General features: G+C 34.7%; 1 protein-coding gene across 9 annotated transcripts in view; it reads right to left on the reverse strand.

The window, feature by feature from the left end:
• Positions 1-3387: 3387 nt before the first annotated feature.
• The window catches only part of LOC130912014 (ankyrin repeat and SAM domain-containing protein 1A-like), a 153170-nt gene continuing 143021 nt past the window's right edge, over positions 3388-13536 (reverse strand). For 6 of the 9 annotated variants that reach the window (XM_057829732.1, XM_057829737.1, XM_057829736.1 and 3 more), the window contains one exon: positions 3388-10191. In XM_057829732.1, coding sequence (XP_057685715.1) covers positions 10075-10191 — 117 coding nt within the window. In that variant the 3' untranslated portion in view covers positions 3388-10074. The remainder of the gene's footprint in view (positions 10192-13536) is intronic. The other 3 variants (XR_009062517.1, XM_057829734.1, XM_057829731.1) reach the window with 3 other exon arrangements.

Here is a 13536-nt window from a genome sequence, read left to right on the forward strand (position 1 = left end):
TATATACATATATATACAGTGGGGAGAACAAGTATTTGATACACTGCCAATGGGTTTTCCCATTGGCAGTGTATCAAATACTTGTATATATATATGTGTGTGTGTGTATGTATATATGTGCCATATATATATATATATATATATATATGGCGAAAAAAACAGACAAGACTGAAAAAGCAGTTTCTGCTCTTGCACTCCTCTTTAAAAGAAACTGCTGTATTTTAAGCCAAAACAACTATTGTGTTTGATAAAACAATATGTCTATATGCTGCAATAGCAGATTCATGGCGCATGAAGCCCCCTGAACTATTTTTAATTGGCACTTTTACCCTGAAAACTCCCGTTTACAGACGTCGTGCAACCGTTTTTGTTTCAACCCAGTCATGAAAACAAGGTAAGTAATTATATTTATGAATAAAAATGTCTGTTATTTTTAGCTTACAATCATTAATTGATGTCTAACATTTTGTTAAAAACAAAACAAAAAAAAAGACTTAAAAAAATTATTCACTCGCATATTTTAAACTTTTAAACAAATTACGTCACAATGAAAAAAAATGGCGTCTGTAATAAACTCACGGATATCATCCTCAGAACTATCGCTAAATTGTATTTTTTTTGTTACTGTCGCATTTTCCCCGATATGTTAGATGATAAATAATCGATTCAAAGAAAAATACAAAAAAAAAAACGTTTAAAAGGGTAAATATATGAAAAGAAAATCTCGACCACTCCTTGATGTCTGATATTTCTGCATCGCAACCCTTGTTATATTACCATGTTTCACCCTAAAATCCCCCAAAAATCCAGCTGTGGCCATTCACAGCTGTGTCTTGACACTTAGCGATGCATGCGACATGGAGTTTTTGGAAGGAAACAAGGTAAGTACGCGATAATATCTCGTTAAAGTCATGGCGTCTGTAATTCTGCTCTTGCGTGCTCTCGCCTCCAGATAGGGTTTTGCAGTTTGAATTTTTATTTTTTTTAAATGCCCTCCTGCTCAAATTTTTATTCCCCCAGAAAATTGAGATTTTAAGCTTTCCAGTGATGTATCACAAATGCATATCGGACAATTTTTAAATTTTTCGCCAAATTGGGGGTCTCAGAGCGGAACTTCAAGTCACCTCAGTGTTTTCCGCCATATTTTTTTATACAGTTTATGCCGTCCAGGTGGGTATTATTAATTGAAAATATTGTACTGTTTTCCTGATGATTGTGATTTATCACAAAGATGCTGTTGTCCTTGTAGACGCTACAATATGTGCTCGTCTGTCAATGTTCATTCGAAATTGTTGGAAACCTTTTATATATGGCGGAAAACACAGACAAGACTGAAAAAGCATGTTCTGCTCTTGCACTCCCCTTTAAAATAAACTGCTGTATTTTAAGCCAAAACAACTGTTGTGTTTGATAGAACAATATGTCTATATGCTGCCATAACAGATTCATGGCGCATTAAGCCCCAAGTGTGATACATGCTACATGGAGTTTTTGGATCGAAAAGAGGTAAGTACGCGATAATATCTCATTAAAGTCATGGCATCTTTAATTCTGCTCTTTCATGCTCTCACTTCCAGATAGGGTTTCGCTGTTTAATTATTTATTTTTTTAAATGGCCTCCTGTTCAAAATTTTTCTTCCCCCAGATAATTGAGATTTTAAGCTTTCCATTGATGTATCACACATGCATATCGGACAATTTTGAAAGTTGGCCAAATTGGGGGTCTCAGAGGTGAACTTCAAGTCACCTGAGTATTTTCCGCCATATATTATAAATATTTATTTATTTATCCATGGACTAAAACTTTTCAAGTTTACTGACGAAAACATTTTAACCCCTTCAGACCTAAGCATGCTGCTGAAGGACACAGCAGGTTCCCGTCTCTAAACCAATATACTGAATTTAGTTGCTATTGCCACTTCTGGAAGACTATTGGCTGAAACTTTACCCATCGAAATCAAATCATGAGGTTTGGCAAGCCTTCTTTGCTAATTTTGGCTCTTTGAAAATGGCTGACCAAACGCAACTTCAAAAATGATAACGTAAAGTGCTCATTTCTCATCAAAAACACATTCACATGAAAAATAACTAGTAAAAGTATGCGATATCCCCGACCAAAAAATTGCACTTTGTTCTGGTGTCTGAGTAAAAATCATTGCATTTTGAGTAGTCGTTGACTAAAACAAGATGTAATCAGCCTTAAGTTTTCTTCAACAAAAACTAGATGAAGACACGTTTTGAGATGACTAAAACAGACGAAAATTAAAAGGGGTGCCGAGAACGACACTGCTTTCGAGTAATGTTAATGGCAGCTCTCGATGTCAAAGTTTATTTTTACAGTGTTTAAAAACGTCACGTGATGAAACAGGCTGATGTGATCACACGACTTCCGACTGTAAGCTTGTGTGTAGTCTGTGACTGTATGTGACTGTATTATTACGTCTGATTGGAATAATGGGGTCTCGTGATTATCGTTGTAGTGTATCACTAGTAAAGTGGTATCGCCACTGTGGGCATCTCTGGCAAAAATAAAGTAAAATCTAATATGTAGAATAAACAGGAAAATGTACTGAAATGAATTCATAAGTTTTTTCATAGTAGTGCTGCAACGATTAATCGATTAACTAGACTAATTCGATTAGAAGGAAAAAAAAAAACATTTTGCTGCTTCGAGTGTTCATTTAATTAGAGTGGCTTTGTAATGGTTTGTTTTGGAAGTGTTTGCATTTAGTTTTATTGATTTGGGTGGATAAACTGTCCTTAGTGGCAACAGTGAATATGACAAAACTCATTTAACATGTCTGAATACAGCTGCCCACTGTTAAGACCAACATAAGGTAAGTTTTTGTTTGAGCTAATGTTTCTTTAATGCATTTGTAATTTAGTTTATTGGTATATTTAGCTGTTTTGTGGGGGAATATGTGCTTGAATGATTTGTTAAGCGCATCGTAAAAAAAATAAATAAATACATTTAAAAAAAAAAAATTTTTTTTTTAATTCCCTTTCATAGCAATTAAGCTAGCAGACTTTTGCTATCCGAATTATTCTATGGTTGTACTTAGATCCTCATTAATATTTTTTTTATATAATTTAAATGATTTACCTAAAATTTATTCTGCAACGCATCAAATGTTCCTAATCCGATTTCTCAATTATTCGAACTGACTAGTTGATAGATTAATCGACTACTAAAATAATGAATGGATGAAAATTTTGGCAATTTTGAATGGTTTGACCACTTGTCCCATTAGCATCTGTGCACGTGACTGGTTGTTTGTACAACTAGTTCGATGACATATGCATACACATATTCATCGACCTGTCAAATATTGCAACTTAAACATCAACAACAACAAAACATTCGGTGAGGAAACAAAAGGAAAAAACTCTCAGACTGCACAATTTATTAATTGCACAATTATGAAAATAATCATACAAAAACGGGAAGCCCAAGATCATGTACAATCTTTTTGTTCCTGAAGTGAGGTCCCTCTTATTCGCTCAGCCTCTAAAGGTGTAATCAAGGGCATTCACTAAGATATGTGTTACTTTATAAGACATAGTCCTTTGAATCTTTTTTGACACCAGTCAAAAACTACATACATACTTACATACATATACATATATACTGTAGAGATCTATAAAAGCCAAACTTATTCAAGTATCAAAATAAAGACTAGTTACATGTACAATATTATTCGCGTTGTACTCATCCAAAAATATTATTTCTGATCCTCAGTGATGTGCAAAGGCAAAATGGGACCATGCTGAGGGCCGATTGTGCCGTCACCGGCGTGTTTTTAAAGACAGTGTACCATAAATTTCACCCAACTGGCCTAAAAACGTACCAAATACAGCATAAGCAAAAACAAACCAAAAAAAGATGTACAGTGCTCAACATAAATGAGTACCAGTACAACTACAATAAAAAATAGGATTATTATGCCTTTCTTAGTGAACACCCAAACTAATTTACAGAATTTCCAACATTAGAGTCACTCGTGGTTAAAGTCTTGGATGTAAATCAACATACTCATGTAGAAGTATACTGTACATATCGACCCGGCAAGCAAGTACCATAAACTGTCAACAAACAGGTAGGAAATTGCTGCTGCCTATTTTGTTTTTTCTCTGCAGGAACAAAAAATTAAAAATATATATATCAGCAAAGTACCGTTCTACATGCCAGGTTTAGTGAATAATCTTGCTTGATTAATTCAACAAAGAAGCAGGGAAACCAATCAAGTTTCTGAATTTGAATAAAATGCCCTAGAAAATTAACCACTTGATGCCTGAATTTACATTTAACAAATATAAAGCATCGGAGAAAAACATAAATCCTTAAAAATAGCATTGATTAAAAAATAATAAATATAGAAAATTATACAGAAATACATTGCTAAAAATTAAAAATATTAAAATAAAAAATAAATATTTTTTTTTAATTATGAGATATATGCATATATATATATATATATATATATATATATATATATATATATATATATATATATATATATGGCAGAAAACACAGACAAGGCTGAAAAAGCAGTTTCTGCTCTTACACCACACTTTAAAATAAACTGCTGTATTTTAAGCCAAAAGAGTTGTTGTGTTTGATAGAATGCTGTCATAGCAGTTTCATGGCGCATCAAGCCCCAGAACTATTTTTAATTTGTCCGTTTTACCCTGGAAACCCCAGTTTACAGACACTGCGCAAATGCTTTTGTTTCAACCCAGCCATAAAAAGTAGTTATATTAATTATTTGAAATGTCTATCATTTTAAGCTTACAATCATTAATTGATGTCTAATTTAGTTAAAAAAAAAAAAAAAAAAAAAAAAAAAAAACTCTATAAAATTATTTACTCGCATATTTTACACTCTTAAACTACGTTACAACGAAAAGAATAGTGTAGTAAATAGGTCATGGATATCTACTTCATAACAATCACTTAATTGTTTTTTTGTGTTGTTTTTTTTTACCGTTGCATTTTCTCCGATATTTTAGATGATAAATAATTGAACCAAAGAAAGAAAAATTGAAAAACGTTTAAAAGGGTAAATATTTGAAAAAGAGAACCTCGACCTCTCCTTCATGTCTGCGATTTCTGCATTGCGACCCTTGTTATAATACCGTGTTTCACCCATAAAATCCCCATAAAGTCCGGCTATGTCCATTCACAGCTGTGTCTTGACACTCGGTGAGAAAATGCAACACAGAGTTTTTGGATCGAAAGAAGGTAAGTAGGTGATAATTTCTCGTTAAAATCATGATGTCTTTAATTATGCTCTCTCATGCTCTCACCTCAAATTAGGGTTTAGGGATTAAAAAAATTTTTTTTTTTTTTTAAATGCTCTCCTGTTATATTATATGTAATATTTTTCTTACCCCAGAAAACTGATATTTTGGACTTTTCAATAATGTATCACACATGCATATATGACAATTTGGAAATGTGGCCAAATTGGGGTGTCTCAAAGCGGAACTTCATGTCACCTGAGTGTTTTCCGCCTTATATATATATATATACTGTATACAGTATATACACAAGGAATTCATGATTAAATTCCCTTTTTATTTTTGAATTCAAAAACAGAATAATAATACCATATTTTCCGCACTACAAGATACACCTAAAAGCCTTAAATTTTCTCAAAAGCTGACAGTGTGAATTATAATCTGGTGCGCTTTATATATGAATCGAGGTCTCGCAACTATGGTAAGCAGCTGCCGACTTAATGGTGCTATTCGTTTATGCTATGTTTGTGCTGTAAAAACGTTCGTTTGTGCTGCTATCATTTTATAGATATTGAGATATTAATTTCGAGTGATGATGTCAATCGCAGCACCTCCGTCGTGGCTGACGAAACGTACGAACTCTCTCAATAACAGGGGTGTCCCAACAACTAGCGCAAACGTAGCGCAAAGGAATGGCACACCTTTGGGTCCATTTTACAGAAAATGGGGGGCTTGAGATAGTAATTAAAATAGTAGTAGAATTAGGGGGCTTCTGACTCAACAAGACATAGAAAAACATATGCATGAATTTATTTTCAGTAGATTGGACTATTGCAACGGTATATTTACAGGTCTTGATAAAAAAAAAAAATCAGGAAGCTACAGCTAGTACAGAATGCTGCAGTCCTCACAAGTACAAGGAAACTGGACCACATTACACCGGTTTTGAAATCGTTACACTGGCTTCCAGTGAGTAAAAGGATAGACTATAAAATACTACTGCTCGTCTACAAAACACTTAATGGCCTTAGACTAAAATACATGTTTGATTTGTTAGAAACATCTAGACCACTAAGGTCATCTGGAACCGGTCTCCTGTATGTTCCAAGAACAAGAACCAAGCACGGTGAGGCAGTATTTAGTTATTATGCTCCTCACCTCTGGAACAAGTTACATGAAGGTCTGAAGTATGCTCAAACTGTTAGCTCCTTTAAATCAGGGCTAAAAACGCTTTAATCTAGCACAGCATATCCATAACTGTCTATATGTATTTCAAGCTATTTGCTATCTATTCCTCTTGTGCTTTATCTCTATTGCTGATTTCAATTATTATTGGTAGTAGTAGTAGTAGTAGTAGTATTTTTTTGTTTATTCTTTTATTCTATTCGTGATTAAATGCGATTTTTAAGGATAATTTTATTTCCTGTTTTGATTTTCTTTGTTTTTACGTTCAATTGATTTAATGTGATTTTTATGATCTTCATGTGATCTAAAGCACTTCGAATTGCCTTTTGTTGAATTGTGCTATATAAATAAATTTGCCTTGCGTAATTTCGAGTTATGACGTGACGCACGTAGTACACTATGGTACACTACACTATGTTATACCTTGCTGTTGTTAAGTGAGCCGTCTTACGAAAACACTACGTCACTAACTTTACCTCGGGAAAAATAATAAAACAGCTGTTTATTCATTTTGGGAGTAAACAGAGTTGTCAGAATGCTAGTTTTTAATCGATTAATAAAGTTTGAATGACCTATCTGACTGTTTTGTTGACATTCTCTTTAGCGCAGCTCCATTTAATGGATGCACAACTTAACCCCAGCCTCTACTGTCCATTCTATGCGCCTTATAATGTGGTGCAGCTTACACTAGTATATGTAAATAGTTTTAAAATAAGCCATTCATTGAAGGCGCGCCTTATAATGTGGTGCACCTTATAGTGCGAAAAATACAGTAATAAAAAATACTTTTGTATATAATATATATATATTATTTTTGTGTACGTATTTCCACCAATGCTTTTTTATGTATATTTGTTTACCAATTTACTGACAGGTATATGTATGGTATTTACAGAGTATGTTTCGGTAGTTGGTAAAATAAGAATTAAATGTATAATGAAAACATCCATTGAAAATGCTTGACGTCCATTCCATTTTTAAAAATGGATTGGAGGTCTAGTGCGGTCAATGGCAGCCAATAAGCAAAATGTAAATTCAGGCATCCATATGTTAAAAAAAAACATGGAAGAAAGATTGGATGCCAAAGCTGTACCCTGTTACAAACCTGAAAAACATCTTTGTAGTGTTATTTTGCGTTAATTTAGTTTGGTTAAATTGAGGAAACGCTCCTTAGAAAATGCTGATCACAGTTACACATGTTGAGAATGAGATTTTAAAGGACAAATTAAATGATGCATTACTTTTCTTTTTTAAGTTCAACCACAAATTTCCCCTCACTTTCAGAAGATCTAGATGAGTCCAGTAAGCCTTCTGAAAGCCTTGAGACATTTTTGATGGGCAGCTAGTGAAAGTGAAGTGATGAAAGAGGTGCGGTCTGACCAACGACGCCCTCTTCAGACTGGTGATGGTCGGCCGTGCTCTTGCTTTTCCACGCAAAACATCCTACCCATCATGCAACAGGGTGAGGGTTATGATCAGCTACAGGGAGGATAACACATGTACACAGTTAAAATGCAGTAAAAGTGACTAGAGGAAATTGAAAAATACCAAAAAGTATATATAAAATTAAACATTGAAATATGTAAGGCTGCAATAACTAATAAATTAAAATTGATGAATAAATTAGTTGCCAAATAATTTGATCATCCATTTTTGCCTATGAGCAGTCCCATTTGGGTCCTTGTTTGTGTTTAATTTGAGGCTGCGCGGGTGCCAGTGATTAGAGCAAGAGAGAGAGAGAGAGTTGCTGTTTGGTTGCCGAATAAATAATATTATGAAGCGTCGAGCGTTAGATTGTCTTTTGTGTCGTTAGATCCAGTGTGCCTCTGTCAGAGGTGAGTAAATTAAGCCAATTTTAATGTTTGTATTTTTTCAAGGATTCAAGGATTTTTAATTGTCTCATCAGTTCACATTTACATGGAGAGGTTACTACTTAGCACAGAGCGCTAAGGTAGTTTGCGATTATGCTAATCAGTGTTTTAAGTGTCCATTTGTATTGTGTTTTGGAGAAGCATATTAGCACTCGAGTTATTGTTAGATAGTAAAGTTGTCTCATTTCTTTTTATAAAGAAATCACACACATGAACGCATTAACGCATTAAACGCATAAATGAGTCAATGACACATTTTATATCAGCGCTTTTTTTTTCGCCCACAAGAAAAAAATGTCAATGAATTTGTTTTTTTATTTTAGTTTGAATAAGAAGGACTTTGTCCAAATTGTGTACTGAGAAATTATTTTTATGTTTTATACTTAGAACCTTTATTAAAAACTTTTACAAGTTTTATGTACTTAAAACAGTACATTTGTAGACTTCAGTACAGTTAGGTCAGGAAGCTGTAAAAAAATATATATATTTTTGAAGGAAATAGTAATCCATTTTGTCTTTATTGTTATTTAAAACATGCCTAAAACTTATTATTATTAATTGAAAAACTAACATTAACTAATTAATCAATTAATTGTTTAATTTATGGTCTGACTAATGGATTATAAAATAATCATTAGTTGCAGCTCTAAAAAATGGATTTTAAAAAAACTAATAAAAAGTCACAAAAGAAAATTTTAAGGGTAAAAAGTATAGAAAATTAAATTAAAAATTACAGTTAATTGGAAAATTCAAGACATATATATATGTGTGTGTGTATATATATATATATGTATATACATGGTAAAGATGAAATAACTGAAAATTAAATTAAAACAAAAACAAATAACAATGATAAAGAAAATAATTTTCCGAGAAAAAAAATGAATAAGGAGGAATTTATCAATAAAGTCATGCTTTTCTATTGTTCATATTGAATATTATTTCTAATTCATATATATTTAAATCATGTATTAATTTTTCATATTTAGTTTTATTTTTTGTGTATTTGATGATTTGTTGTTGTTGTTTTAATTTTAGGGTTTTTCAATTTATTTTCTATATTTTTAATACATATATTTTCAATTAATAACTTTCATGCGTTCTTCCAATGCTTTATGTATATGTGTTGAATGTTAATTCAGGCATCCAGGGGTTAATAATAATTTAAAAAAATAATAACATAATTGTAATAGAGACCTGGCGTCCATTTTTGTAGGTCACGCCTCTAGACCAAAATACTAATAATGTGGCCCAACAAATCTTTATGGGGTTAAGATGTTCAAAACTTTTCAAAGAAGGCCTTAACAGGGGAAGACTTGACATTAAAAGACTTTGGAAGTTTGTGAAAGTGCTTCAATGCAAACTTTGTAAGTTACTGGACCATATCACAGTGTTTTTTTGGGACATTTCATTATTTTGGACCTTAACCAACTGCTGACAATAAAGCAGAAAGTCCCAAGCCTGCATCAAGTCCAGTGATACATATAAAAATGACAGCAGCATCCATGTACAGCTTCTCGGTTGGGTGAAAGCACTCGGCGTCAGCAGCGAAAAAACGTCAGAGCGGCCGTCGCCTAGCGAAGCAGGAAAAGCAACGAGAATGAAAGGTCTCACCAAGAAGATTGATGACTCAGGATGAAAAGTGAAGGTGATTGCAGGCTGGAAGTGTTCAAGGGAAAATTTTGGGGGGGTTGGATGTAATAGTAGCAATAGGCACACGGAGTGAGGGAGTGAAGGAGAAAGGTTGAGGCCAGGAGCTGGAAGACTGGAAGTCCACTCAAAATATGGTGGTCTCATACTTAGTGCTGATTGTACACTTGGGTTCCTTGGGGTCCACGAGCCACGTGGCCCCGCTCTGTGACTGGGAATCTCCCTCCTGTTCCAAAAGGACACCCTAGAAATACACATGAGAGTACAATACACATTTAATATTTTGTAAGTGTAGTTCTACTTTTCAGACTTCAGCTCAGGGTCTCTTGGCGGGACTTTCTGTTGTTGCTCCCCCATCAGATTTATAGAATTTATAGAAAATGTATTTTTATTTTTATTTTCTATTTTATTTATAGAAAGAATTATGTCATTCGTTTGTGCAAAGTTTGTGCTGAAAAAACTTTTTTGCTGCCGTTTTTGAGATATTAACAATTCTTTTATAAGTCAATTTGAGGTCAACCAGCCCCCCAGTTTGATTAAAAATGGCTAAAAACGGTGTCAATCGTTTGTGCTAAGTTTGTGATGTTATCATTTTATAGATATTGAAATATTAATTTCGAGTGTTGACATCAATCGCAGCATCTCTGCTGCTGCTGATGGAGCGTACAAACTCTCAATTAACAGAGGGGTGTCCCAACAACTAGTGCAAATGTAGCACAAACGAATGGCACCCCTTCGGGTTCATTTTGCAGTAAATGGGGGGCTTGAGATATTAATTTCAAGTAATGACGTCACGCAGCCCCCCATTAATTGCAAAATGGACCCGAAATGGTGCCATTTGTTTATGCTACGTTTGTGCTGTAAAAACCTGTCACATGAAATACTACCAAACACTTGAGGTAAGTAAAGTTCACTGGCATATCCACAGAAATAATTAAGATTAAAAAGATAACAGAAAAATGCAGAAAATGAATAAATAGCACCCAAGTGGAAGATAAAAACAATGGAGGGCCTGGGCTTCCAAAAGGAAGTTTCATGTCATAACAATAACATAATAGCTGGGGAGATTCCTGGTAAACACGGAAGGAGATGCAGACATGACCATGAGAAAGCCGTGACAAATATTTGAGAAGCATGTAACACAGGGTGACTGAACTCCAAATGACCCTCTTTAGCTCACTAATGAAGCCGCAGTCTGATATATTTGTCCCCTAAGTGTACTTGTCTCATCCATATTCAGCAGACTAGAGCTGTCCCGACTAGTCGACGTTGTCGACGTCATCGATGACGTAAATGAGTCGACGGGCAAAACATACCATCGACAGGTAATAACGAGTTTAAAAAAAAAATTACATGCGGATAAAGTTTAGAATGGCGGACGCTCGCGATGCAAGCGGTGAAAGCGGCATAAAGCCAAAAAAGCGGACCAGAATGGCAAGAGCCTGGAATTATTTCAAGGAAAATATGGAGGGTGCCACTGTGTGCACTCTTTGCTAAGCTGAGCTCGCATACCACGGTAGCACGTCGGCTATGAACGAACACTTGAACCGCCGTCACCCAGGTGTAATTTTGGAAAACAACAAGAAACAACAAGCTAGCGGATTGTAAGTCCATACAACTTTCTAACGATTTTTTTAAATTGAAGTTGCCTTTACGTGCGTCGTATCAACGTGCATCATTAAGTTTTTCTCCCACGTACTTCACGTTTTTTATCTACTCTGCTGCTGCTCCCGAAAGCTGTAGATCTCGACATCTTTGTAGGGCTGTCAAAATTTTCGCGTTAACGCGCGGTAATAAATTTTTTTAATTAATCACGTTAAAATATTTGACGCAATTAACGCACATGTCCTGCTCAGAAAGTATTCTGCCTTTTGGTAAGTTTTACAGCAAGACTTTTTGTGCTGTCCAACAGCGAACTCTTGTGGTCGCTTTGCGACATGGTTTATTGTTTTCTCTCCAGTTCATTATGGCTGCACGACGTCTCGGGCTGATAATGTTGTGCTTATATGATCCTTGGACAAGATTTGTCCGTAAGTATGGTTGTTATAAAGAATGTACATATTATGTTAGTAAGCGAAATGTTATATTTTTTGTATGAGACGCTTTTTGTTTATGTTTAGTGAACCTGTATAGCATGCTAAGCTAACGTTGTTGCTAATGCAATGCTTGTGTACTTTTTTTTTGTAGTTTTACGACGGTCTAAAGAGGACAATGGTTTGAGGCCATTTTATTAATAAATCAGATGAAAAAGGAAGAAGTCTAATTATTAAGGCGTCGTTCACTAGCTGTCTAGCTTTGGAAAAAGTAGACGCTTCGGAGTGAGGACAGCATAGACAGATTTAAATGACAGTAGAGTGAAATGCCCACTACAGTCCTTTTGTACCGTATGTTGAATGTATATATCCATCTTGTGTCTTATCTTTCCATTCCAACAATTTATTTTACAGAATATATATGTAATTTACAGAAAAATATGGCATATTTTATAGATGGTTTGAATTGCGATTAATTGCGATTAATTACGATTAATTAATTTTTAAGCTGTAATTAACTCGATTAAAAATTTTAATCGTTTGACAGCCCTAATATATATATATATATATCCTGAATATATATAATATAATAAAAATATATATGGAAACACAGCACTGGCCTGCTTACTATAATCCATGATTGCACTAATGTTAGTTGCTTTGTATTATAAAGTATTATTGTGTATATACATACAGTGCCTTGCAAAAGTATTCGGCCCCCTTGAATCTTGCAACCTTTCGCCACATTTCAGGCTTCAAACATAAAGATATGAAATTTAATTTTTTTCTCAAGAATCAACAACAAGTGGGACACAATCGTGAAGTGGAACAACATTTATTGGATAATTTAAACTTTTTTAACAAATAAAAAACTGAAAAGTGGGGCGTGCAATATTATTCGGCCCCTTTACTTTCAGTGCAGCAAACTCACTCCAGAAGTTCAGTGAGGATCTCTGAATGATCCAATGTTGTCCTAAATGACTGATGATGATAAATAGAATCCACCTGTGTGTAATCAAGTCTCCGTATAAATGCACCTGTTCTGTGATAGTCTCAGGGTTCTGTTTAAAGTGCAGAGAGCATTATGAAAACCAAGGAACACACCAGGCAGGTCCGAGATACTGTTGTGGAGAAGTTTAAAGCCGGATTTGGATACAAAAAGATTTCCCAAGCTTTAAACATCTCAAGGAGCACTGTGCAAGCCATCGTATTGAAATGGAAGGAGCATCAGACCACTGCAAATCTACCAAGACCCGGCCGTCCTTCCAAACTTTCTTCTCAAACAAGGAGAAAACTGATCAGCCAAGAGGCCCATGATCACTCTGGATGAACTGCCAGGCATGAAAATGGGTCAGGGGTTAAAAAGGTGAGAAAGGTGTGGAGGAAATATGTTCCGGCGTTCTGCCAAAATGTCCGCCGTCGGCAAAACGTTCTACATGTGGCGAATTTGACCATTTTAATTTTTCAAATAAGGCTTAATATTCGAGTTAACGGGGGTTTAATTAGTTGAAGGAGTTGATTTCAACCACCATTGACTCGCGCTAGCTTAGCCACTC

Source organism: Corythoichthys intestinalis, chromosome 2 (assembly GCF_030265065.1).
Source record: "Corythoichthys intestinalis isolate RoL2023-P3 chromosome 2, ASM3026506v1, whole genome shotgun sequence".
Taxonomy (NCBI): Eukaryota; Metazoa; Chordata; class Actinopteri; order Syngnathiformes; family Syngnathidae; genus Corythoichthys; species Corythoichthys intestinalis.